Genomic DNA, 26,958 nt, shown 5'->3' on the forward strand with positions numbered 1-26,958 from the left:
AGCTTTATTTTCCGTCGATATGTACTTCCGGGCGAATCTTACACGATTTGCTGAAGAGCTAAACAAACCTCGAGGGTGACAATCGGATCCCCTTGATGAAGTCCAATTTTTGAGTTTAGCACGAACGAAGCTGCCGTGTACAAGGCAGCTTTTCTCTCTGTAGCACAACGAAAAGAAAGGAAAAAGCCCATTAACACGATCCTTGAACACGCTGGCAACGAAATCCGAAAAATAAATTCGTTCCATGATAGCCGAAAAATAAATTCGTTCCCGGATAGCCGAAATTTTGGATCTACTTAACCGGGAACGAATTTTTTTTTCGGCTATCCGGAAACGAATTTATTTTTCGGCTATCCGGAAACGAATTTGTTTTTTAGCAAATCGAGAATCCCCATTGTACCCCCTTACCAATTTCTTAATTACTTTCAAATTGCGCATAAAGTGATCATTTTTTTCTAGAAAAGAAATGGCTGTCAGGCGAAAAATCATCGATATAGGTGCCAATTTAACAGATCTTGTGTTCAATGGCTGTTATCACGGTTCGTCCAAACACAAAGATGATTACCATATTGTTCTGAACAGAGCTTTCAATTCTGGATTGGAGAAGATCATTGTTACATCAGGTAACATAAATTGATTTTGGAGTTTATTTATTAAAGCATGCGCTTCCTACTTATCATATTGGTTTCCTCTACCGTAGGATGTCTTTCCGACACGGATGAAGCACTTAAACTGGTGAACCTCAACGAGAAACTTTTCACCACTGTTGGTTGTCATCCGACAAGGTGCAATGAATTCGAAGATCAAACGAAGGCAGAGTCGCCTGAAAAGTATTACGAGCTTCTCTCACAGACAATAGAGGGTAACAGAAACAAGGTTTTTATCAGCTGCTCTTTTGAGATAATAAACTTCTCTTAACTCTGAAAACGGTTAAATTTTGTCGGTTTCACTTGTCTTTTTTTAAATTCAACTTTCATATCACAAGCAGAGCAGAGCGAAATGTCATATCACGATGTGCACTTTTTTCTAACCCATTGTTTCGTAAGCTATATCGTATATTAGTAGTAGTAGTAGAACAGGATTTAGGGTTGTTATCCCATGGGTTTGCACCCAAAATGTAGTTTTAGTGTTAATGAGTTCTGAGTTTTCCATTTGGGTTACAGTTTCCACATGGACACATTATTTGCCATGTGCAGCTGTCCATTTCTGAATATCTTTCGAAGATTTTCCAATAAATTTCTGCTATGTCAGATTTCTGTATGTCAGATAACTGTTTTGAGGTATGTCAAATTATGACATTGAAAAGTGCTGGGCATCTAATGAAGTCTGAGTTGGTTTTCTTAAGGCGAGTTTTCGGTATTTGATATTCGTTTCTTTCATTTTGTCTCATTGAGCTTTTGGTGTTTTCGGCATATTGGTTAATGTCAATTTCGTAGTTATTGCGAACTATAGAAATGAACAGAAGGAGGTCGTGCATTTCAATGTACAGAGACAGCGGTAGCATTCTTATTTTTTGTAGTCTACACTTATATGGGATATGTGAGTTAAGCATCCATTTGGTCGCCGTTCGCTGAACCTTTTCAATTGCTCGGAGGTGTGATTTCGAGTAGTGCGTTACTGACGCGCCATAAACTACCATTGGGACTACATACCCCGTGTAGCAGGGCTTTTCAAAAATTAATTGAATTTTAAATTAATTGCAATTAATTGAATTTTTAACTAATTGTTGGGCATGCAATTATTTCAATTAAAATTTTCTCATGCCCAGTTAACTGCAATTAATTGCAATTAATTGTTGTTGAACAGAAGCAAGTTCGTTTGTTAAGCGTTGGTTGTTGAGCAACGAATTACATCTGGCGGTCTCGCGCAACACCCTCCTTAAATACATGGAAAAACCTACGAAACAAGTTGAAATTAACATTGCTAAGGAGCTTCCGGAGAAATTTTCGCTTATCATAGACGGCTGAACAAGACCAGATGGTTGAGTACCATGAACATGATCGACAGATATTTTGAGATGAAAGGTTTTGTGGAGAATTTGCCAAGTTTCTCTAAACTGGTTGATTACTTTCCTAGTGCAAGAGAAAACAGTGAACTCAAAGAACGCGCTTCAACGCGAAAATATTGACATGTCGGATGCAGGCATTCTTTTTGATGGAATTTTGGATGAGTACAAAGAAGAAGAGTTTGCGAAATACTTGTCTGAAGATGGCGATTTAGTTCATGTGCCAGTTTTCCAGAAAGCAATTATTAAATTTTTGAAACACAAAGAAGCTGATTTAACAATCGAAGAAAAGGCCGCTGTTGAGTCTCGACATCTGCGACATCTGAACTTTTCATTGATAATTGCAATTAATTGCAGTTTAACTTTTGTTTTTTTTCAGTTATTTGATAATTAATTGCTGAACATCCAATTAACTGCAATTTAATTGTTTTGATCTCAATTAATTTTTGAAAAGCCCTGCCGTGTAGGCATTTAGCTTAGAAGTTATAGGACAGTTTTTAGAGAGGTTACGCTTTAGTGAGTAAAAAGCCGATAGCGACTTCTGACAACGCTTAGACGCATTTACATTCCATGAGAGAGTGGTTGTTACTAAAATTCCTAGATCCTTTTGTTCAGTTTCGATTTTTAGGATATTTCCATTAATTTGACCTTCCAGCTCGTTTTTGAAATTAACGAGAGTACATTTTCCGGTATTTAGACGCATTTGGTTTTTACTACACCAATTTTTAATTGTCGTAGTGGAATAGTTCATTTCTGTTTGAGTTGTTGCTATAACCTTAAAGTCATCAGCATATCCAAAAGAGTCAACTAGATTCAAGTTATCTGGTAAGTCGTTTATATATAGTATGAAAAATAATGGTCCCAATAGAGAACCTTGAGGGACACCACTTGTTACGTAACATATCTTAGACTTTGCTTTGTTTATTCGCACATACTTTTTTCGAAGAAATAAATAAGAGGCTATTAGTTGAATTGCTTTTCCTCCAAAACCATAACACTTCAATTTATGCATCAAAAGTTGATGCGGAACGCAGTCAAAAGCATTTTTTAAAATCTAGATAGAGCGCTGTTGTATTTTTGGTCGTTTGGTCATCATAATTTATGTATACTTGATGTAAGTTAGCAAGGAATGGATCTTCCTCGGAATCATCTGATGCCATTGCTTTCCAGTCAGTTTTCGAAAAATTTATATCTCCATTTATCATTGATTTTTTCACAATTCAAGTCTTTTGCAGTTGCACTAACTTTGGTTAGAAAATCAACAATAGAGAAGGCTGTTGGTCTATGCGGGCTATCTTTTGGTGGGCAATAAACACAGCAAATGAGAGAGGATATATTTTCGAAATCAATTAGTCTCAAAGTAACTTAATCATTATTTGAGTTTATCGGTACATGTTGATGTTTAGAGTTGTTTCTAATGGCAATTAAGACACGGCCATGTTTCGTCTGGTAATTTTTGGATGGGCGATCACATCTGTATATTTCGAATTCTGGTATAAAAAGAGTTTCGGATCTTACTTCATCAGTCAGCCATGTTTCAGTTAGGCATAAAATATCATGTTTATTTGAAAGACAGATTGCATTTGCTAAACAAGTTCGACGTGACATTTCTATCAAACTTTTTACATTAGAGGTGAGTATTGTTGATACCAGTTTTTGTTTTTGGGTTAGTCAGGCTGAATTGTCATCGGGTTTTAGCTCTACCCAGCCATTTTCAGTTTTTCTACTTAATTTTAGATTTCTTAGTCGCAGTTGTGTGCTCTCGAATTTTCCGGATTGAATGAGATCACGTCTTGTTTTAAGCATGTTGTTTTCGATTTCCTGTTCATCAGGTGTTAGCTCTTTGCTTATGAATACTTTGTGTTCGTAGCCTTTGAGCTTGTGTAGAGAAAGAAGGAATCTTCGTTTCTCCCATGGCGCAGAGACTCTAAGAACTAACGGACGATTTTTATTTTCCGAGTCTTCTGAGATCACTTATTGGGCACTTGACGTCCATCTCATCAAGAAGATGAATCACTTTTTGCATATCTTCGTCTGCTCTTGACCTGGCGTCTGTTGCCTCTGACTCGGGTATGCCTCTTATGCGTATGCCATCGTATTCTTTTTGGGATGCTTTCCCGTTTTTGGGTGTGGGTTTTTTCGCTTCTGGCGCAACTTGTTTTTGTTGCATTTCCGATTTGATTTCAATCATCGCTTCCTTGAGTTCTTTGATGCCTTCTTCGGTTGTTTGTATTTTTTGAGTGCTTTCATTCGCATGTTTAGTATTAATAATTGCATCCTTCTGGTTATTTCCCACACATCTGTTACATAACAGAAGAACATTCTTGTTCAGTTGTTTCAATACGTTTATGGCATTTTCTTCCAAGTCTGTACAGTTGGTAGTCATGCGCATACTTTCGCCACATGACACACAGTTATATACTGCGTATCTTTTGTTAATGGGTTTTGAGCATGTTTTGCATCTTTTGTTATTTTCCATTTTAGAACTCATTTATTTGGGGCTGTTTGAATGGTTTTTTTTGGGGATATGTATTGTTGTGATTTACTATCGGGCTACCAGCTGGTAGTGGTATTTATATGAGAAGTCACCTCTCGCCGTGGAATGGAACCCGTTAGGAGTTCCGAGAGCTTGAGATGACTTAAAGATAGAAAAATTAGCAAGTCTATAACAGTGGAACCCGTATTGGGGTTCCGAGAGCTATAAACTTACTTAGAGAGGCTTGTAGGTTCCGCAATTTCACCACTGACTGCAGTGAAATACTTCTGGGTGCTTGTCTCGGGATGTTTCCAAAGACCACTTTGATCGCAGAACGTTGTTTTTCAGGATTGTTCGAAGACCTCTCAGGGATTCTTGGGTTATGTGAACGTCGTCGTTTGCGATATCGGCTTCACAGTATATTTTTCGTTTAATACTTCTATAGACCCAAGTATCTCCTATGGCCTCGCGCTGAATAACTTTGTCTACCTCGAGATGGCGATCTGTGTCCAAGACGCCAGTCAGGCGGTGTTTGCCTATTGTTTTCTAGCTTTGACTTTGAGAACAGATGAATCCCCCAACGCTCTATTTAATAAATTTTCTTTTCAATCATCGCTTCCTTGAGTTCTTTGATGCCTTCTTCGATTGTTTGTATTTTTTTGAGTGCTTTCATTTGCATGTTTAGTATTAATAATTGCATCCTTCTGGTTGTTTCCCACACATCTGTTACATAACAGAAGAAAATTCTTGTTCAGTTGTTTCAATACGTTTATGGCATTTTCTTTCAAGTCTGTACAGTTTGTAGTCATGTGCATACTTTCGCCACATGACACACAGTTATATACTGCGTCTCTTTTGTTTATGGGATTTGAGCATGTTTTGCATCTTTTGTAATGCTTAAGATTTTTTTTTACTTTTCCAGCGAGTTCAGTGTTTCTTTCACCAAGTTTGAAATTAGCAACCCGATATCGGGATGCTGTCAGGGCTTCCCCAGCTGTCGCGATTTTAGCTTCCATATATGAATAACCAAATACTTCTAGTTTACGAGATCAGGCATTTTTCGAGATTTTTCTAAAATTTCTAGGAAAATTAAATTTAAAAAAATTCACAAAATTTGAAATTCTCAACCCTGTAGTTTTGTGCTGTCAGGGTACTCTCAGGTGTTGCAAATGTTGCTCCCAAATAGCACTTCTCAAATTCTTGTACTGTTCAAGATATGACAGCATAAGACGTTTTTTGAATCATTTTTTCAAAAAAGTAAGATTCAAAAAAATTCCAAAACTTTGAAGATCTCAATCCTGTAGTTGAAAATTTCGAGGGTACTCTCTTTAGTTGCGAATCTGAATATGTTGCGACTCTGAATAGGACTGCTCAAATCCTTGTAGATTTGGCGATCTGACGTTTTTTGTGATTTTTTCAAAAAAAATTTCAGAAAACTTAAACATAATTTTTTTCTTCAAATTTTGAAGTTCATATTTTTATAGTGCGGGCTGTCAGGTTACTCTCAGGTTCTCAGTGGTTAGGAATTTCGCATCTAAATATGACTGCTCAAGTCCTTGTAGTTTTCGAGATGTGACGTGTTTTGTGATTTCTTTTTTTTTTGAAATTTGAAATTCTCAATCTTTTAGTTGGGTACTGGAAGGGTACTCTCAGCAGTTTCATGTTACAAATTTTGCATCGAATGCGAGTGCTCAATTGCTTTTAGTTTCCGAGATGTGACATTTAAAATGTCTTATTTAATTTTTCAAAAAAATTTGAGTTCCTGTCTCTACAGTGAGGCTTTGTCAGCGCGCTCTTAGGGGTTGCGAGTTTTTCTTTAAAGTTTGACGGCTTAATTTATCGTAGTTTTCGAGATATGAAGTTTTTTCTGATTTTTTCAAAAAAATTTCAGAAAACTTAAACATAATTTTTTTCTTCAAATTTTGAAATTCATATTTTTATAGTGCAGGCTGTCAGGTTACTCTCAGGTTCTCAGTGGTTAGGAATTTCGCATCTAAATATGACTGCTCAAGTCCTTGTAGTTTTCGAGATGTGACGTGTTTCGTGATTTCTTTTTATTTTTTGAAATTTGAAATTCTCAATCTTTTAGTTGGGTACTGGAAGGGTACTCTCAGCAGTTTCATGTTACAAATTTTGCATCGAATGCGAGTGCTCAATTGCTTTTAGTTTCCGAGATGTGACATTTAAAATGTCTTTTTTAATTTTTCAAAAAAATTTGAGTTCCTGTCTCTATAGTGAGGCTTTGTCAGCGCGCTCTTAGGGGTTGCGAGTTTTTCTTTAAAGTTTGACGGCTTAATTTATCGTAGTTTTCGAGATATGAAGTTTTTTCTGATTGAAAAACTAATTTTAAACCTAAATTTTTTTTCTTCAAAATTTGGAATTCCTTACCCTGAATTTGGGGGCTGTCAGAGTACTCTCAAGGGTTGAAAATCTTGCGTCTAATTGCGACTGCTAAATGGCTTTTAGTTTCCGAGATAAGACGTCTTTCTGTCATTTTAGAAATTTTTAACGAATTTAGATAAAAAAAATTAACAAAATTGAATGGGTTTTTCTCAAAATTGTATGGTTTTCAAAATTTATTGAATAGGTGCGGCATGTCACTGGAGTGGGGGTTTCTGAACGCCGTTTTAACACTGGGCTCGACTGAATTGTTAATTGTTCTAGCGATTTGTGCTATTGTGAGGTCAGCATTGTCCGCTATGCTAGTTTAATCCTGCTAAAGCTCTCCAGCTCCTATTTGCTGTGAGTGAAATTTTTTAGCTATATGAAAAGAGTCAGTCCGTACAATGAGAATATTCAGGTCAGATTTTTTTAAACGTTTCCAGCGAGTTCAGTGTTTCTTTCACCAAGTTTGAAATTAGCAACCCGATATCGGGATGCTGTCAGGGCTTCCCCAGCTGTCTCGATTTTAGCTTCCATATATGAATAACCAAATACTTCTAGTTTACGAGATCAGGCATTTTTCGAGATTTTTCTAAAATTTCTAGGAAAATTAAATTTAAAAAAATTCACAAAATTTGAAATTCTCAACCCTGTAGTTTTGTGCTGTCAGGGTACTCTCAGGTGTTCCAAATGTTGCTCCCAAATAGCACTTCTCAAATTCTTGTACTGTTCAAGATATGACAGCATAAGACGTTTTTTGAATCATTTTTTCAAAAAAGTAAGATTCAAAAAAATTCCAAAACTTTGAAGATCTCAATCCTGTAGTTGAAAATTTCGAGGGTACTCTCTTTAGTTGCGAATCTGAATATGTTGCGACTCTGAATATGACTGCTCAAATCCTTGTAGATTTGGCGATCTGACGTTTTTTGTGATTTTTTCAAAAAAAATTTCAGAAAACTTAAACATAATTTTTTTCTTCAAATTTTGAAGTTCATATTTTTATAGTGCGGGCTGTCAGGTTACTCTCAGGTTCTCAGTGGTTAGGAATTTCGCATCTAAATATGACTGCTCAAGTCCTTGTAGTTTTCGAGATGTGACGTGTTTTGTGATTTCTTTTTTTTTTGAAATTTGAAATTCTCAATCTTTTAGTTGGGTACTGGAAGGGTACTCTCAGCAGTTTCATGTTACAAATTTTGCATCGAATGCGAGTGCTCAATTGCTTTTAGTTTCCGAGATGTGACATTTAAAATGTCTTCTTTAATTTTTCAAAAAAATTTGAGTTCCTGTCTCTATAGTGAGGCTTTGTCAGCGCGCTCTTAGGGGTTGCGAGTTTTTCTTCAAAGTTTGACGGCTTAATTTATCGTAGTTTTCGAGATATGAAGTTTTTTCTGATTTTTTCAAAAAAAATTTCAGAAAACTTAAACATAATTTTTTTCTTCAAATTTTGAAATTCATATTTTTATAGTGCAGGCTGTCAGGTTACTCTCAGGTTCTCAGTGGTTAGGAATTTCGCATCTAAATTTGACTGCTCAAGTCCTTGTAGTTTTCGAGATGTGACGTGTTTCGTGATTTCTTTTTATTTTTTGAAATTTGAAATTCTCAATCTTTTAGTTGGGTACTGGAAGGGTACTCTCAGCAGTTTCATGTTACAAATTTTGCATCGAATGCGAGTGCTCAATTGCTTTTAGTTTCCGAGATGTGACATTTAAAATGTCTTTTTTAATTTTTCAAAAAAATTTGAGTTCCTGTCTCTATAGTGAGGCTTTGTCAGCGCGCTCTTAGGGGTTGCGAGTTTTTCTTTAAAGTTTGACGGCTTAATTTATCGTAGTTTTCGAGATATGAAGTTTTTTCTGATTGAAAAACTAATTTAAAACCTAAATTTTTTTTCTTCAAAATTTGGAATTCCTTACCCTGAATTTGGGGGCTGTCAGAGTACTCTCAAGGGTTGAAAATCTTGCGTCTAATTGCGACTGCTAAATGGCTTTTAGTTTCCGAGATAAGACGTCTTTCTGTCATTTTAGAAATTTTTAACGAATTTAGATAAAAAAAATTAACAAAATTGAATGGGTTTTTCTCAAAATTGTATGGTTTTCAAAATTTATTGAATAGGTGCGGCATGTCACTGGAGTGGGGGTTTCTGAACGCCGTTTTAACACTGGGCTCGACTGAATTGTTAATTGTTCTAGCGATTTGTGCTATTGTGAGGTCAGCATTGTCCGCTATGCTAGTTTAATCCTGCTAAAGCTCTCCAGCTCCTATTTGCTGTGAGTGAAATTTTTTAGCTATATGAAAAGAGTCAGTCCGTACAATGAGGATATTCAGGTCAGATTTTTTTTAACGTTTCCAGCGAGTTCAGTGTTTCTTTCACCAAGTTTGAAATTAGCAACCCGATATCGGGATGCTGTCAGGGCTTCCCCAGCTGTCTCGATTTTAGCTTCCATATATGAATAACCAAATACTTCTAGTTTACGAGATCAGGCATTTTTCGAGATTTTTCTAAAATTTCTAGGAAAATTAAATTTAAAAAAATTCACAAAATTTGAAATTCTCAACCCTGTAGTTTTGTGCTGTCAGGGTACTCTCAGGTGTTCCAAATGTTGCTCCCAAATAGCACTTCTCAAATTCTTGTACTGTTCAAGATATGACAGCATATGACGTTTTTTGAATCATTTTTTCAAAAAAGTAAGATTCAAAAAAATTCCAAAACTTTGAAGATCTCAATCCTGTAGTTGAAAATTTCGAGGGTACTCTTTTTAGTTGCGAATCTGAATATGTTGCGACTCTGAATATGACTGCTCAAATCCTTGTAGATTTGGCGATCTGACGTTTTTTGTGATTTTTTCAAAAAAAATTTCAGAAAACTTAAACATAATTTTTTCTCTTCAAATTTTGAAATTCATATTTTTATAGTGCGGGCTGTCAGGTTACTCTCAGATTCTCAGTGGTTAGGAATTTCGCATCTAAATATGACTGCTCAAGTCCTTGTAGTTTTCGAGATGTGACGTGTTTCGTGATTTCTTTTTATTTTTTGAAATTTGAAATTCTCAATCTTTTAGTTGGGTACTGGAAGGGTACTCTCAGCAGTTTCATGTTACAAATTTTGCATCGAATGCGAGTGCTCAATTGCTTTTAGTTTCCGAGATGTGACATTTAAAATGTCTTTTTTAATTTTTCAAAAAAATTTGAGTTCCTGTCTCTATAGTGAGGCTTTGTCAGCGCGCTCTTAGGGGTTGCGAGTTTTTCTTTAAAGTTTGACGGCTTAATTTATCGTAGTTTTCGAGATATGAAGTTTTTTCTGATTTTTTCAAAAAAAATTTCAGAAAACTTAAACATAATTTTTTTCTTCAAATTTTGAAATTCATATTTTTATAGTGCAGGCTGTCAGGTTACTCTCAGGTTCTCAGTGGTTAGGAATTTCGCATCTAAATATGACTGCTCAAGTCCTTGTAGTTTTCGAGATGTGACGTGTTTCGTGATTTCTTTTTATTTTTTGAAATTTGAAATTCTCAATCTTTTAGTTGGGTACTGGAAGGGTACTCTCAGCAGTTTCATGTTACAAATTTTGCATCGAATGCGAGTGCTCAATTGCTTTTAGTTTCCGAGATGTGACATTTAAAATGTCTTTTTTAATTTTTCAAAAAAATTTGAGTTCCTGTCTCTATAGTGAGGCTTTGTCAGCGCGCTCTTAGGGGTTGCGAGTTTTTCTTTAAAGTTTGACGGCTTAATTTATCGTAGTTTTCGAGATATGAAGTTTTTTCTGATTGAAAAACTAATTTTAAACCTAAATTTTTTTTCTTCAAAATTTGGAATTCCTTACCCTGAATTTGGGGGCTGTCAGAGTACTCTCAAGGGTTGAAAATCTTGCGTCTAATTGCGACTGCTAAATGGCTTTTAGTTTCCGAGATAAGACGTCTTTCTGTCATTTTAGAAATTTTCAACGAATTTAGATAAAAAAATTAACAAAATTGAATGGGTTTTTCTCAAAATTGTATGGTTTTCAAAATTTATTGAATAGGTGCGGCATGTCACTGGAGTGGGGGTTTCTGAACGCCGTTTTAACACTGGGCTCGACTGAATTGTTAATTGTTCTAGCGATTTGTGCTATTGTGAGGTCAGCATTGTCCGCTATGCTAGTTTAATCCTGCTAAAGCTCTCCAGCTCCTATTTGCTGTGAGTGAAATTTTTTAGCTATATGAAAAGAGTCAGTCCGTACAATGAGGATATTCAGGTCAGATTTTTTTTTAACGTTTCCAGCGAGTTCAGTGTTTCTTTCACCAAGTTTGAAATTAGCAACCCGATATCGGGATGCTGTCAGGGCTTCCCCAGCTGTCGCGATTTTAGCTTCCATATATGAATAACCAAATACTTCTAGTTTACGAGATCAGGCATTTTTCGAGATTTTTCTAAAATTTCTAGGAAAATTAAATTTAAAAAAATTCACAAAATTTGAAATTCTCAACCCTGTAGTTTTGTGCTGTCAGGGTACTCTCAGGTGTTGCAAATGTTGCTCCCAAATAGCACTTCTCAAATTCTTGTACTGTTCAAGATATGACAGCATATGACGTTTTTTGAATCATTTTTTCAAAAAAGTAAGATTCAAAAAAATTCCAAAACTTTGAAGATCTCAATCCTGTAGTTGAAAATTTCGAGGGTACTCTTTTTAGTTGCGAATCTGAATATGTTGCGACACTGAATATGACTGCTCAAATCCTTGTAGATTTGGCGATCTGACGTTTTTTGTGATTTTTTCAAAAAAAATTTCAGAAAACTTAAACATAATTTTTTTTCTTCAAATTTTGAAATTCATATTTTTATAGTGCGGGCTGTCAGGTTACTCTCAGATTCTCAGTGGTTAGGAATTTTGCATCTAAATATGACTGCTCAAGTCCTTGTAGTTTTCGAGATGTGACGTGTTTCGTGATTTCTTTTTATTTTTTGAAATTTGAAATTCTCAATCTTTTAGTTGGGTACTGGAAGGGTACTCTCAGCAGTTTCATGTTACAAATTTTGCATCGAATGCGAGTGCTCAATTGCTTTTAGTTTCCGAGATGTGACATTTAAAATGTCTTTTTTAATTTTTCAAAAAAATTTGAGTTCCTGTCTCTATAGTGAGGCTTTGTCAGCGCGCTCTTAGGGGTTGCGAGTTTTTCTTTAAAGTTTGACTGCTTAATTTATCGTAGTTTTCGAGATATGAAGTTTTTTCTGATTTTTTCAAAAAAAATTTCAGAAAACTTGAACATAATTTTTTTCTTCAAATTTTGAAATTCATATTTTTATAGTGCAGGCTGTCAGGTTACTCTCAGGTTCTCAGTGGTTAGGAATTTCGCATCTAAATATGACTGCTCAAGTCCTTGTAGTTTTCGAGATGTGACGTGTTTCGTGATTTCTTTTTATTTTTTGAAATTTGAAATTCTCAATCTTTTAGTTGGGTACTGGAAGGGTACTCTCAGCAGTTTCATGTTACAAATTTTGCATCGAATGCGAGTGCTCAATTGCTTTTAGTTTCCGAGATGTGACATTTAAAATGTCTTTTTTAATTTTTCAAAAAAATTTGAGTTCCTGTCTCTATAGTGAGGCTTTGTCAGCGCGCTCTTAGGGGTTGCGAGTTTTTCTTTAAAGTTTGACGGCTTAATTTATCGTAGTTTTCGAGATATGAAGTTTTTTCTGATTGAAAAACTAATTTTAAACCTAAATTTTTTTTCTTCAAAATTTGGAATTCCTTACCCTGAATTTGGGGGCTGTCAGAGTACTCTCAAGGGTTGAAAATCTTGCGTCTAATTGCGACTGCTAAATGGCTTTTAGTTTCCGAGATAAGACGTCTTTCTGTCATTTTAGAAATTTTCAACGAATTTAGATAAAAAAAATTAACAAAATTGAATGGGTTTTTCTCAAAATTGTATGGTTTTCAAAATTTATTGAATAGGTGCGGCATGTCACTGGAGTGGGGGTTTTTGAACGCCGTTTTAACACTGGGCTCGACTGAATTGTTAATTGTTCTAGCGATTTGTGCTATTGTGAGGTCAGCATTGTCCGCTATGCTAGTTTAATCCTGCTAAAGCTCTCCAGCTCCTATTTGCTGTGAGTGAAATTTTTTAGCTATATGAAAAGAGTCAGTCCGTACAATGAGGATATTCAGGTCAGATTTTTTTTTAACGTTTCCAGCGAGTTCAGTGTTTCTTTCACCAAGTTTGAAATTAGCAACCCGATATCGGGATGCTGTCAGGGCTTCCCCAGCTGTCGCGATTTTAGCTTCCATATATGAATAACCAAATACTTCTAGTTTACGAGATCAGGCATTTTTCGAGATTTTTCTAAAATTTCTAGGAAAATTAAATTTAAAAAAATTCACAAAATTTGAAATTCTCAACCCTGTAGTTTTGTGCTGTCAGGGTACTCTCAGGTGTTGCAAATGTTGCTCCCAAATAGCACTTCTCAAATTCTTGTACTGTTCAAGATATGACAGCATATGACGTTTTTTGAATCATTTTTTCAAAAAAGTAAGATTCAAAAGAATTCCAAAACTTTGAAGATCTCAATCCTGTAGTTGAAAATTTCGAGGGTACTCTTTTTAGTTGCGAATCTGAATATGTTGCGACACTGAATATGACTGCTCAAATCCTTGTAGATTTGGCGATCTGACGTTTTTTGTGATTTTTTCAAAAAAAATTTCAGAAAACTTAAACATAATTTTTTTTCTTCAAATTTTGAAATTCATATTTTTATAGTGCGGGCTGTCAGGTTACTCTCAGATTCTCAGTGGTTAGGAATTTTGCATCTAAATATGACTGCTCAAGTCCTTGTAGTTTTCGAGATGTGACGTGTTTCGTGATTTCTTTTTATTTTTTGAAATTTGAAATTCTCAATCTTTTAGTTGGGTACTGGAAGGGTACTCTCAGCAGTTTCATGTTACAAATTTTGCATCGAATGCGAGTGCTCAATTGCTTTTAGTTTCCGAGATGTGACATTTAAAATGTCTTTTTTAATTTTTCAAAAAAATTTGAGTTCCTGTCTCTATAGTGAGGCTTTGTCAGCGCGCTCTTAGGGGTTGCGAGTTTTTCTTTAAAGTTTGACTGCTTAATTTATCGTAGTTTTCGAGATATGAAGTTTTTTCTGATTTTTTCAAAAAAAATTTCAGAAAACTTGAACATAATTTTTTTCTTCAAATTTTGAAATTCATATTTTTATAGTGCAGGCTGTCAGGTTACTCTCAGGTTCTCAGTGGTTAGGAATTTCGCATCTAAATATGACTGCTCAAGTCCTTGTAGTTTTCGAGATGTGACGTGTTTCGTGATTTCTTTTTATTTTTTGAAATTTGAAATTCTCAATCTTTTAGTTGGGTACTGGAAGGGTACTCTCAGCAGTTTCATGTTACAAATTTTGCATCGAATGCGAGTGCTCAATTGCTTTTAGTTTCCGAGATGTGACATTTAAAATGTCTTTTTTAATTTTTCAAAAAAATTTGAGTTCCTGTCTCTATAGTGAGGCTTTGTCAGCGCGCTCTTAGGGGTTGCGAGTTTTTCTTTAAAGTTTGACGGCTTAATTTATCGTAGTTTTCGAGATATGAAGTTTTTTCTGATTGAAAAACTAATTTTAAACCTAAATTTTTTTTCTTCAAAATTTGGAATTCCTTACCCTGAATTTGGGGGCTGTCAGAGTACTCTCAAGGGTTGAAAATCTTGCGTCTAATTGCGACTGCTAAATGGCTTTTAGTTTCCGAGATAAGACGTCTTTCTGTCATTTTAGAAATTTTCAACGAATTTAGATAAAAAAAATTAACAAAATTGAATGGGTTTTTCTCAAAATTGTATGGTTTTCAAAATTTATTGAATAGGTGCGGCATGTCACTGGAGTGGGGGTTTTTGAACGCCGTTTTAACACTGGGCTCGACTGAATTGTTAATTGTTCTAGCGATTTGTGCTATTGTGAGGTCAGCATTGTCCGCTATGCTAGTTTAATCCTGCTAAAGCTCTCCAGCTCCTATTTGCTGTGAGTGAAATTTTTTAGCTATATGAAAAGAGTCAGTCCGTACAATGAGGATATTCAGGTCTTCGGTGCAAACAAGGCGTACATTTGGGACTTTTGAGTGCTTATTATGAAAACTCAGTATCTTTTCAGGATGGAAGAAAATCCAGATCGGAGCTGTGCGAGGGTGCACCGAGCCTCATATGAAAGTTTCGCTCCAAACGCAAGTGTTTGATATCTGTTGTTTTGGTTTAGATTCAGAACTGAATGGTTTGGCAGTAGTTTTTTAAAAAGTTTTTCTCGTTTTTCAATTTCAATGTTGCTTCGAGCATGCAACTGACCTTTAATTGTAAATATTATGGTCTGCTCGCTTCGGAAAATGGCTTCCGAGTCAAAAAATGTTTCGAAGTTTGTCACTATACTCTCGAAAAGGGAGAATTTAATTTAAGTTTCACCGTGTAAGTGATTTATGTTTGTCATTTTAACACGGTCAATTACAGTTCTAAATGATTTGCTTTGATTAGTTTGAGTCTTCGACTTGTTGTTGTTGCTTAAACTTGAAGACCACATGGGTTCAGCGTATTTCATCAAGCTGCGGTTGATTGCTTTTCAACTGATTTCTAGTGTTTCTTTTTGGTATCCCAGTTTGGTACTTGCAAGTTTTTTTGAGTTTTATTTCTTGGCTTAAATCTGTGCATGGGATAGATTTAAGCGCCTGTTTTATCAGCCATTCGATTAATTGATTGCAAAATAGTTCATTGTTGTAACGCTCAGACGGATATGGGCCAGAAGTTAGGATAATTGTCATCAGTATAGATAACCAGCTCAATATTTTCATGTGGTCGAGTTTAAGCGAGAGGTACACTGTGTTAAGTTTTGTGGCTCTTTTCCACTCTCAAGTTTTCCAGGTGAGTGGAAAAGAGCAAATTTTGTGGTACTTGTTTCAATTTTTTCTTATTGTGCCACCATATGGGTTTTTGATTAAGCTTTTAATGATGCAGTATTTCGGTTATCTGATGATTGATACAATTAAGTGCAATCACGGAAGGCTGAGTTCTCCTCAAACCGTGTTGATGGTCAGATAATGTTTTCAAAGTGTAGTTAATTCAGTTAAGAGAATCCTATTTTAAAAGTGTTCAGTTAGGAATTATTGGCGGAACTTGTTTGTCCACGTGAGTTTGAATGTGCTTTAGAAGCGTTTTAAAATTTTGATTTAAAATTGCCCCAGTTTGTTAAAATCGTTTACAGAATAAGAATCGTTTGCCTCCGCAGTTTTTGGAGTAACGGCTGTTGACTAGGGTAAAACTGCAACGTGTGTAGGTGGTCAATGGGTCTCATTCGAGTGCACTCGGTCACTATCAGATGAGCTAAATTTTGCACTACTTTCAGTTTACTAATGGAGGTTACACTGCGTTAAGGGCCCAGACTGGGTTGGTGTAATCATTATTTGGTCCGATAAAGTTTTTAAGTAACATTTAAGAGTCTTTTTCTACTGGCTCCAGTTTGTTCCCGATAGTGCCTTCAGAAACAGTTTTCTGCACATCTTTTACTTGCAGATTGTTTGGAGCTTATTCAGCGAAGTTGAGTAAAGGGTCGAAATAGACATAGTTATTTAGGGTACTTCTGCACTGGTGAAACATGTCACACATTGTTTTTTTTGGGTGCAAGGTTGAATTTTTTGTGTGATGTCAGGAGAATGACTAAAGGTTCCAGCGGTGGGCCCGACGAGCGACTACTGTCGCCGCAAATATAATTAGCGCAAGACTCCCGTTTTAGGGAGAGCAGAAAGCATGTGAAGTCTGATCACGCATGTCTGATACAGTTCTTATCCGGATCCTAGTTTCTTTGTAGCTTAGTCTGTGAAGGATTCGGTGCTATGAAGAGGAAAGATGTACATTAAATTTTTGAGCTTTCCGAGTGAGTTCCATTGATCGGTTGGCTTGGCGAACACTAAAACTAATAATTCAGCAAGGTAAACAGCTGCTGGCGGTCAAGTTAAACGAAAAACATTTGCATGGCTTACATAAAGCTCATAGCACTTTAATCTGTCTCTACAAATCTATTCGCTTACTTTGTACTTCTGCATTCAATTGATGATTTTATTTGAGTTTCTATATCTTCTTTCAGGATGTATCTACTGGTTGAAAGTTGATTTTATAAAAAAAAATGGGAACCAGCAGTTTCTTATCTGTTCAATCTTGTCGACTGGCAAATAATATTGGAAGAAATAGTTACTAATTTTCACGTGCGAGAGCAAGTGAGTAGTATTCGGGAACTAGACTTTTGCCCCGTAATTTTTCTTACAAATTCAGGGGATACGTAGAGCTACTGCAGTTGCTTTTACGTGTGCTGGCTGCCTGGGCCAATTTCTTGCAAATTCAAATAAAATTATTTTAGTTCATTGTAGATAGTAATTAATTTTTTCAAAAATATTTATTTAAAATTGTTTTTTTTTCCGTTTTGTGGTTTTCACGCTAATTTTTGTCGGCGGCTGATTTTTATAAATTCATTTTATATTATCGGTTACGTCTTTCATGCAGTTTTTTCCAAAGCTTCATTCCGAGAAATTTGTTCTGTACTTAGTAAATTTTACCAACTCTGATTTTGATCAATTTTCTTTTTTTTTCGATTCAGCGGGCTCGACCTATATTATATCGGCTTAGTGAACTTATGTTGCGCAGTTTTTGAATGCTTTTGCGTGTTTGAGGAGGGATGGGTCGAAACATTTCAAAGGTAGAGTTCAAAGTTTTTTAGTCTGAAATTTCTTTCCGTTTTCGATATACGATGGTCGACACAATTTTTGTTGCTTTTTTACCGCTCTGTCATGGATTCTCAAAGCTTGTTAAGGATGTTTAAGAACATCGTCCGAGTCAAAGGTAAGAAATGTTGTAGATGTTTTTTTTCTGACTTTTCTCTAGTAATTTTTTAAGCTTAATTTTTAAAAAATGACTTTCTTTTTTTTCTTTGGAGGTAATGTTTTAACTGTATCGCAAAAGTTGCGAGGCTCCACCTCGCCTCTGTGTTTCAACTTTTCGGAAATTAAAAACGCCTGGAGATTCAAATGGCCTTAGATTTCGATACTGAATACTTGGTACAAAATATGGTTTTGTCATACCCCGTTGTCTTTTGCCCCCTTGAGACATACTAAGAGTACAGGTGTCCAATATGTCCCCACGAGGTACCACGTGATTTTAAGATCAAATTTGAGTTTTTTTTCACTTTTGCAAAAGATGTTCATTCCTTGAAGTTTCCGATATTTACAGCGTCACAACTGTTTTAGTGACACTCAGTGTTAGTAAAAAATGGTGTTTCAACTAGTGTTCCTGTTTTTTACAGAACCTTTTTCTGTACTCTTCTTAGTGTTTCAATAAATTTATTCCCTAGAAGAATTCCCCCTAAGTTTACTTTTGCCAAAAGAATTAGGTACACTCACGCTGAAAAAATTGCTTTATGAACTACGAAAGCAAGGTCCAACTTTCTAATGGCTAGGTCCAGAAACCTATTTTTGCTCTCGTCTAATTGAATGAATCGAATACAGTCGTTAACGGGTTTTGTTTTATCTCATCAAAAATTAGATTGTCTCGTAAAATGTCTATCAAAACGTGTTTGAAATTTTGTTAAAAAAGTTTTTTTTTTCGCCTACGCTGGTGACCGTCAATTCTTTCAGCGAAGGTCGAACACCGAAGTTTCAAATAACAAATTTCAAAAATTTATTCAAGAGTGAAAAGAATCGAAGGATATAGTCATAAAGAGCTGGCTTTTTTCTGGTAAAATTAAGAAGCATTGATTCTTTTACTTGTTGCTAGGAACAATGTTATTATTTATTTACGCATTGTTTATTTACAATGTTGTTTTGAAGTGTAAAATTCGATACCAAACACAGTGGTAACTTGCTTACCTCGAAGCAATAAAGCTCAAAAATGTGGTTAATTTCTACATTTTTTTCGATACATTTTCAGAGTCGATGAACGTAGTGAAAACTCTTACATAGGTCTTGTGATTCTTTTTTGGATTTTGTTTTAAGGAAAATGCCTGAAAAATTTGTTCAAATGCAAGTTTGATTTATTGCGGTTCGAGTTTTATGTTTTAAGTGTTCCGTTCATTTCCTTTGTTAAAAGAAAGGCAAACTCTACCATCGAGCAACAAAAGTGTGAAGGTCACGAAAAACCTCATCAACCTCAAAGAAAAGAAAGAATTCATAGATGAGAATAGACAACAGGAACCTTAGGTCGTCTGACATCTACCCTTGTTGAGTTTTTCTCCCCAGCGAGCGAAATGTATTAGTATGGCTCTACTTTTTATCAACCTAACTCACAAAAAAGTGTGCCCCCTTGGTGGCTTTTTTTGCTGTAAACACGATCTGTAGCATGAAAAGTCTCATAGCATCTGTTCTCTGCTTTGTTTTTGGCTAGTGTTTGCCTATCTTTAAGCGGCGGTGGCACAGATAGAAGGACTTAATACTACCAGTCTACTGATTGGAGGTTCAACGCCTCACTTAGCTTAAGTTTTATTTATATTTGGTGGCATTTTGGCTGCATAGCCTTGTCAGTTGATTAGCTTCTTCATTGGTTGCTAGTGATACCTAGTTTTTAAGGAGCCGTGGCACAGATGCTACGTTCTGAGACTACAAATTCCGAGGTCGTACGTTTAAGTTCGACAAATAGCAAAAGTTTTACTAATTCGTGGCTTATTTCTAGTTTTCGTACTTCACTTTAGAGCTGCTTCTTGTCGTTTTCTCGCTCGGTAGTGTTTTAGCGGAGCTTCGTCTTTGTGTAAAACTTAAAATAATAAAAGTTTTTTATTGAAATTGAGTTTTCAAGAATTTTCAAATTGTGGAAAAGAAGTGTTCAACAGCAGTCAATTATAAGATCAGCAAAACAAAAAACTGCTATGAAGAAAAATGTGCTTAAAAGGCGACTAAAGCTATGAAAAAAGCAAGCAAGTTTTTTTTTGTATTTGTTTATTTAAAATCTTTTATTTGCTGAATTGTGCAACTGACGTTACAAACGTATCTGCACTGTAAGTTCAAACGAAGAGACATTTTTTTAGGTTTTCTCTTATCGAAAATGACCATATCTCCTGAAGCTGCTAAGGTTTCATATTTTATTAAGTGAATTGCAGTCTGGAAGCATATGTTGGTAGCACTTAACTTCTGATTATGTCTATGAAAAGAAAAAAATATATCAGGGTATAAGTTAAAGAAAAATCTCGTTAAATAATCATGTTGCAATAAACAGAGTTTTCACTTTATGCTAAAAGACACTTGTTTCTGATTCGGAAAAATGTTATCTGGAGTAAGGTTATTCTATCTTAGTAAATTGAAGATCTTACAAGCTCGATATCGAATAAAAAATGCTCAAAATTTTTGTTAAGTAGTGGTTCCACTAGCAGTTTGAATTTTGACTTTCTGTTTCGTTTTGAAAGATAAGTTTTGAAAGTGGATTTAAGTTCAGATTTTCCAGTAAAATAAAAAAATTACTCGTATATTCAGTTTTCTCATTTAGGGTGATTTTTATAATGCGTCAATCCGAAATTGCAGAGATTTATACGATCATCTATTTTGAAATTCGTTAAGTGAGATATTTTCAATAATCAAGTCAAGATTTTTTTTGTTTTCTTACGTTCTTCGACTCTTTCCAACTGTCTGTTGGCTATGTTCAAAATTTTATTCCTTGGACAGTGCATCTATTTACACAAGCATAGCTTGTAATACTATGAATTTTTTTCCAACCTAAGTCGGAAATATTGTTGCGATGCAATTGTTGCGACAAAATATGTCATTTTGAAAGTGTTCATTTTGATCCAGCTATTAAGTACAGCCAATGCTAAGGGTAATAACTCAGACTATTATATAACAAATAGCTCTTTAGCTTCAAACCACCATGGATCTGTAGCGTAAAGGTAGTTAGGGAGACCAGCAGCAAAATAATGGGTTCGAACCTGGGCAGAGTCGGGTGCTTTTAATGAACGTTTCGTATACTAGTTTAAATGCGTCCGCGTTATAAATTAGGCATGTTAGTTGGTAAGTTTCTTTTTTCAAATTGATTGGTACTGCTAATGCATCTTAATTGACTTGTGTAACTTAGCAATTATGTAGATTTATAATTGGCGTGCGTCACTTATAAAACATTTTGAACTCACAGTTTTACTCATTCAGTTTTCCCAGTAGCGTTATCGGTCATTTTTTTTTGCTTGTGTATGCGAAGTGCAATTTCGCCTCTGTGTTGAAAGTTTATTTTTCATATTGATATGTTTTTTTCGATGGGTATAATGAACTTTGTGAACTTTATCCTCCAATAGATTGCATCTATTTACAATTAACCAATTACTCGTCTTCAATAACGCCTTTAGTCGTATTTGAGTTTTTTGCAGGAAAAATTCTTGGTTAGTCAATGCGATAGTAGACTACCTAATATATCCCTGTTTTGATTTCAAACTGTCGGTCGCACCTTCTATGTCTTAAGTTGCGCCGTTTTAAGTTAGGTCCTGTTACTAAATAAATTACTAAGGCCAACATATAAAATTGTCGTGCGATTTGCCTAATCGGTATATCGTTTTTTTTTTCAGGTCGTCGCGGTCGGTGAATGTGGTTTGGATTATGACAGACTTCATTTCTGTGGGGTAGAAACACAGAAGAAATATTTCGAAAAGCAACTTCAACTTGCCTCTGATTTCAACCTTCCTCTGTTTCTGCACCATCGAAATTGTCATGAGGATTTCAGAGAGATTTTATCTCGGAGTTTGAAGTTAATGCCAAGAAGAGGCGTTGTGCATTCTTTCGATGGGACTGCTTCACAGGCCGAATTTTTCATAGAAAATGGTTGAGTAGTATTTTTTTTCTATAGCCTAATACTAGTTCATTTTTTTGAAATATAAGACCTTGGCTGATTTCTGACATGCATGTCATCTGATTTCCGTTGCGACAATTCTTACCTGCAACTGCCTCGATCATATTTGCTCTCAGGTAGCAGTGTTTTCGGTTTTTCGATGTATCTTTCTTCGTTTGTTTGAGATCATATTTGAAATCAGGGTAAAAGTCATGGGAATATTATCATTGAATTTTCATGTTAGTTTTTTCAGGCTTTTATATCGGTCTAAACGGCTGCTCTTTGAAGACTGAAGAAAATCTAGAAGTTGTCAAAACTCTTCCAGTTGACAAACTGATGATCGAAACTGACGCTCCATGGTGTGAAATAAAACCAAGTCACGCGTCGTTCAAATTTGTTCAGACGAAATTTCCCTCAGTGAAAAAGGAAAAATGGACGGAAGATTCGCTTGTGAAAGGAAGAAATGAACCGTGCTGTATAGTTCAAGTTTTGGAAGTTATTTCAGCCGTGAAGAATGTAAATATTGATGAGTTAGCTGATAAAGTCTATAAGAACACGATGGATTTATTTTTTCCAAGTTCTGCTTTTTAATTTGAATTCACTTGTTTCGAATCACCTTTTTCATGTTTCGATCAATTTGGTTGTATTGTGTCACTGACCGAGATGTGATCACTAATGAATTTATTTTCAAACTCTTTATTTAGTATCTGCTCAAGTTATGTATTTCGATCTGTCAGTAGTTTGCTTTCCATTATTTTTTTCAATGAGTTTTTAGTTGAAAACAAATCAGCCTGTAAAACAGAAGAGCTTCATGCCCACTATCAAAAAATCATGGTTTTCGAAAAAAGCACATAAATTCAAAGTTGTATCGCTGCAGAACCGTGTATCAGAGCTTCTAAACGTCTTAAGCGAGAATATGTAAAAGCCGATAAATTTAGGAACCATGAGCTTCCAGTAAGTTTTTATTTTTGATCACAAGTTACCAAATAATTACGTTTTTTTTTAATCCTTGCGATAAGCAAGGGTATTGCAATCGGGTACCAGAATTTTTTCCCTTAGATAACTTTGTTCACGTGACGCATCTATAAAGGACTTCTGGCATTAATGTTAATTTATTAATGTTAAAAATTTTAATTAAAATTAAAAATGGTCAAGAAAATTATAAATTATTGGCGTCAATTTATTTTTTTTTCGAAACTATTTAAACTTTTCATTAGCAATTTGAATTTTTCTGAATCTTGCTTTTTCGTCTATTTGCAAAAAAATTAAAGTAAACTTGAGGTGAAACTCAGATTGTTTTTTTTTCGCAGAAAGCTGAAATGTGAAATTTTTTTAATTATGTAAAATGTGTTCTTTGTTGTCGGATTGAATCCCGCTCGGGCAATTTAATTTTTTTTTCAATTAAATTGCTCAATTTAAATCAGTTTTTCTTTTAAATTGAGCGGACTTATACTTTACATTTAAATAAATTGAAATTTATATGAAAATTTAAATTAAGTCAAATTGTTTTTTTTTTAAATGGACATCACTGCTTTCTGGAGGACTCGTCTCTAGTGGTCTCTTAATCCAAAATTAATTCAAATTCGTAGCGTTCCCAGCTTACATACCAGGACCTGTTTTTTTTTTCAAACGGGAAATCTTTGTTTCAAATAAAATAGTCGGTGAAATATTTGTCTGCTTATTGTTTGTAGGCTTAGTTTTCACATCTTGGAATCGTTTTTTTTTCGTTTCACGCTTTTTTTAAATGTTGCTTTTAGAGTTTCTTTTACTCCTTTCGTAATTTTGTTTGCTTTGACTTCGTACTTCCTTTTTGTTTTTTTTTGTTTCGCTTAAACGCTATTCGGACCAAATTGTTTCGGCCTATTTTATCGGCTTACTGACCTAATTTTTGGTCGTTTCAAGGAAAACCCAATTCTTACGATTTTTTGCTTAATACGTTTCGGCTTATAATAAAGCGGCTTTGAGGCCTCTTTTTGAGTCGTTTGAAGAGCAAAAAGGTTTTATCTTAACATTTTGATCGAAGACTTTTTTTAATGTTCGATTTTTTCTAATAAAGTTTTTTGAAACGTTCGGCGCAACGTGTGTCTTCTCACGAATTGACGGCATCGAAAGTTTCCTTCTATGCTCATATTACATTCAATTGTTTTACTTCATGACATATTTGCTTGAAAGGATTTTTGTTCAAGAAAAAATTAGGATAAATGTAGGAAATGTTCTTTCGAGGTTTGTTGTACGGCTTTTATCTCCATTTCTGTTGGTTAGTTTGTCATGATATGTATGTATGTGTTGCATTGCAAGTAAAGCGACGCTTCGCTTCACTTGTTTTTGTAAAATTTTTAAAGGTGTGGGTAATTCTCTTCCAAGATTTCGTAATTTTTTGCTATTTTTCTGGTTTTTTTTGAGAAAAACCCGCAATTTTTTGTTTTTCGATAAGTAGTGATATCATTCATTTTTGCAGGGCAAGTGGCGCGAAGCTCTGCTTCGCCTGTGTAGGAATTTATAATTTCTACAATTGCGGGATTTAGCGACTTTTCCGGAGCTAGCTGGTCATCATTTTTACCGCTTACTAATACTAATCATTTTTTGAATAATCATCCTTAACGTTGTGGTTGTGGCTATCGCTGTCACATCTCGGGTCATGGAAGTGTTGAAACCAATTCGAAAACTAGGCAAGTTTCTGGATGGTCATTAAGAGGAACTATTTATTTCTCTTTAATTGAATTTTAATTCAACCCCACGAGGACAGCTACAAAATTAAATTGATTCATCAAGTCATTTTGCCAAATTTGATTTGTTTCAGTTCGGAAAAAAAATTGTGGTTTCTATTAAAACTTGTAATACTTATCGAACCCGTTGAAAATGAGCTAAAAAGTTAATCGTTACTGGAGAAATTGAAAATATTGAGAAAATATTCAAGATGTGAAAACCAATGGGGCCAGTACAATTTTAATGATGCATATCTTACAGCAGCCTAATTTTCGATTTTATTTTCAGATTGATTGTTAACCTGACAACTACAGCCTGAATGTGAAATGACTGGTCGTGCTTCGTCCGTAGACTCCTCTCATGGTTCTGACGCAGAAAGTGTAGACAGCAATTCTGTTGGTGGGGGAGGGGATGCCCAGAGACGGATGAGTGGTCGCAAAAAGAAAGGTACGTTCACTACAACAAAGCAAGTTCTTTTCAAAAAAAAAATTCAAAAGAGTCGCGACGTGAAGTCAAATAAAAAGAGCCTGTCTGTTGCCTCAGACAGGCTCTTTTTATTTGACTTCACGTCGCGACTCTTTTGAATTTATTTTTTATGAAAAGAACTTGCTTTCTTGTAGTGAACGGTGATATGTATACGAACTATTTAATATGCCTCTTTCATTGTTTGTTTATTTTTTTTGTAAGATAGAGTTACATGAAGTATCTTTGCCAATTTTTTGTACGGCTTCGAAATGCTCGACAAACACAGATGATAAATAGTTTACTTGATGTGACTTAAAAGATGATGATATTTTGCGAAAGTAAAATGATATTTGTTGATTTTCTGGGCTACTTTTTCTATAATACAACTTTTGAACTGAGTGAGCTTGTTCGTATAAGGAAAGCTCTAACTAGAACTTACATGAGGTCAATATTTTGAAATGAGTAGAAAAAGTTAAACAAAGAAGAACTTTACGGCCAATTGTTTCAGGAGTGAGCTACAAAGAAGGACGGAGCAAGAAGTTGAAATCAACCGAAGAAGAAAATGAACACGAGTTTTCCCAGGTATTTGACTATAATCGCTCTATTGATTATACTCACTTACAAACTAATATACTTGGTTTTTCATGCAAAAGCGAAAGTAAGCTATCAGCGAATTTTTGATTGGGCGTTAGAAAATTTTCAGGTTGATGCATTACTTTAGAGGCTAAAATGGCATTTTGCTAAACGAATGTACTGCTGAGCGTTCCTTAGAAAGTTTTTTTATCACAGTCTCATTTTATCAGCTCGAGAGTTATATGGAAGCTATCTGGTGTTTCTTACCCTTGCGATAAGCAAGGGTATTGCAATCGGATATTTTATTTTTTATCGTAAATAATTGTAGGCCTTCGTGGACGCCTTCACTTCTTTGTCCTCGTTCCAAATCAAATCCTCTTCCTCTCTGTTGCAAATAATGGGCGTATTGTGAGTTTGTTAGTGTTTTAATTATCCCAGCTTTTCGAAATTTTGTTATGTTGGTAGTAATTTTTCCAACTCAGTTTGCTTAAAGAATTTTTTTTCCGGCTCAATACGCTTCGGACTATTTAATATGGGCTTATTGGCCTCATATTGAGCCGTTTAATTAGCAAAATAATTTTTGTTTGCGTGTGTGTGTGTTTTGAGGGAGTGGTAAACTTGAATTTCTTGTCAATTTTTAATTTTTTTTCTTCAGATTTTGGTTTCTTGTGTCATTTTTTGCGGCTTAATGTTTCAGCCTATTTTATATCGCCTTAGTGGCCTCGTATTGCGTCGTTTGAAGAGCAAAAAGGTTTCGGTGTGCGTGTGTGTCTTGAGGGAGAGGTGAACTTATAATATTTTTTACTGTCAAGTTTTTCGAAACTTTTTTTGGATTACTGTTTGTATTTTTTTTGAGCTTAGTTGGTTTCGGACTATTTTATATAGCTTTCATGGCCTCTTATTGCACCGTTCGAGGAGCAAAAGTTTTTTTAAGGGTGTGTGTGTGTTTTGAGGAAGAGGGAAACTTCAATTTTTTTATTAGCTTGAAGGTTTTCTGCTTAGATATTTTGGGCATTGTTACTGCTTGGTAAGTTTTCTTCTGCTGCTAATTTTGCATTGTTTTATCCAGGCATGTTTTTTTCAAATATATCTCTATACCTTTTGATAGATCTAGTTTCACGTATAATTATAGAATTTCGATAATTTTTTTTGGCTGAGGCTTATTCGGCTTTATTGTTGTCGGTTAAGCTCTGGGTGTAGTTTTCGAAATGTGTATACCAAATTGCCTTCAGTACATAAATGACACTCGTGGGTACTTATAAGCAGTACATGGTTTTTTACACTTGCGATCAGCTTAGTGTGGTATTAGGAACTACCTTTTTTTCTAATCTAATCAAAGTGTTCATTTTTTAGGAAATTTCATTGTAGCATTGGAAATTGCATAGGACCTGTTCTCTGCTTTTCTTGTGGCTAGTGTGTGGCTGATATTAAGCTTCCGTGTTTAGTGTGTGAAACTTTTGATCACAAGGTCGCAGGTTCAAATCTCAGACATTGCTGTTTTTTTTTTGCGTTATTGAACTTTAAAGATCTGCTTTTTGTCGTTTTCTCGCAAGTTTGTTCGA

At 35.1% G+C, this 26,958-nt stretch overlaps 2 protein-coding genes across 3 annotated transcripts in view; both read left to right on the plus strand.

Annotated features, from left to right (window-relative positions):
* Positions 1 to 26,958, plus strand: part of LOC134855174 (uncharacterized) — a 74,811-nt gene that overhangs the window by 33,929 nt on the left and 13,924 nt on the right. For both annotated transcript variants that reach the window (XM_063871600.1, XM_063871601.1), the window contains exons 2-3: positions 24,645 to 24,805; positions 25,332 to 25,405. In XM_063871600.1, the coding sequence (XP_063727670.1) occupies positions 24,685 to 24,805; positions 25,332 to 25,405 (195 nt within the window). In that variant the 5' untranslated portion in view covers positions 24,645 to 24,684. The remainder of the gene's footprint in view (positions 1 to 24,644; positions 24,806 to 25,331; positions 25,406 to 26,958) is intronic.
* LOC134855305 (deoxyribonuclease TATDN1-like) lies at positions 463 to 22,316 on the plus strand. Its single transcript, XM_063871793.1, has 4 exons — positions 463 to 623; positions 701 to 876; positions 21,393 to 21,645; positions 21,906 to 22,316. The coding sequence occupies exons 1-4, from the start codon at positions 467 to 469 to the stop codon at positions 22,241 to 22,243; spliced, it is 924 nt and encodes a 307-aa protein (XP_063727863.1). The 5' UTR covers positions 463 to 466; the 3' UTR covers positions 22,244 to 22,316.

The sequence above is a fragment of the Symsagittifera roscoffensis genome, chromosome 10, assembly GCF_963678635.1.
Source record: "Symsagittifera roscoffensis chromosome 10, txSymRosc1.1, whole genome shotgun sequence".
NCBI lineage: Eukaryota > Metazoa > Xenacoelomorpha > Acoela > Convolutidae > Symsagittifera > Symsagittifera roscoffensis.

What these genes read in the sequence shown, in the direction of transcription:
- LOC134855305 (XM_063871793.1), top strand. Translation starts at nt 467, where the DNA reads ATGGCTGTCAGGCGAAAAATCATCGATATAGGTGCCAATTTAACAGAT. An exon ending in TAGAGGGTAACAGAAACAAG is followed by an intron (nt 877 to 21,392) that starts GTTTTTATCAGC and finishes TTTTTTTTTCAG; the next exon opens with GTCGTCGCGGTCGGTGAATG. An exon ending in CGAATTTTTCATAGAAAATG is followed by an intron (nt 21,646 to 21,905) that starts GTTGAGTAGTAT and finishes TAGTTTTTTCAG; the next exon opens with GCTTTTATATCGGTCTAAAC.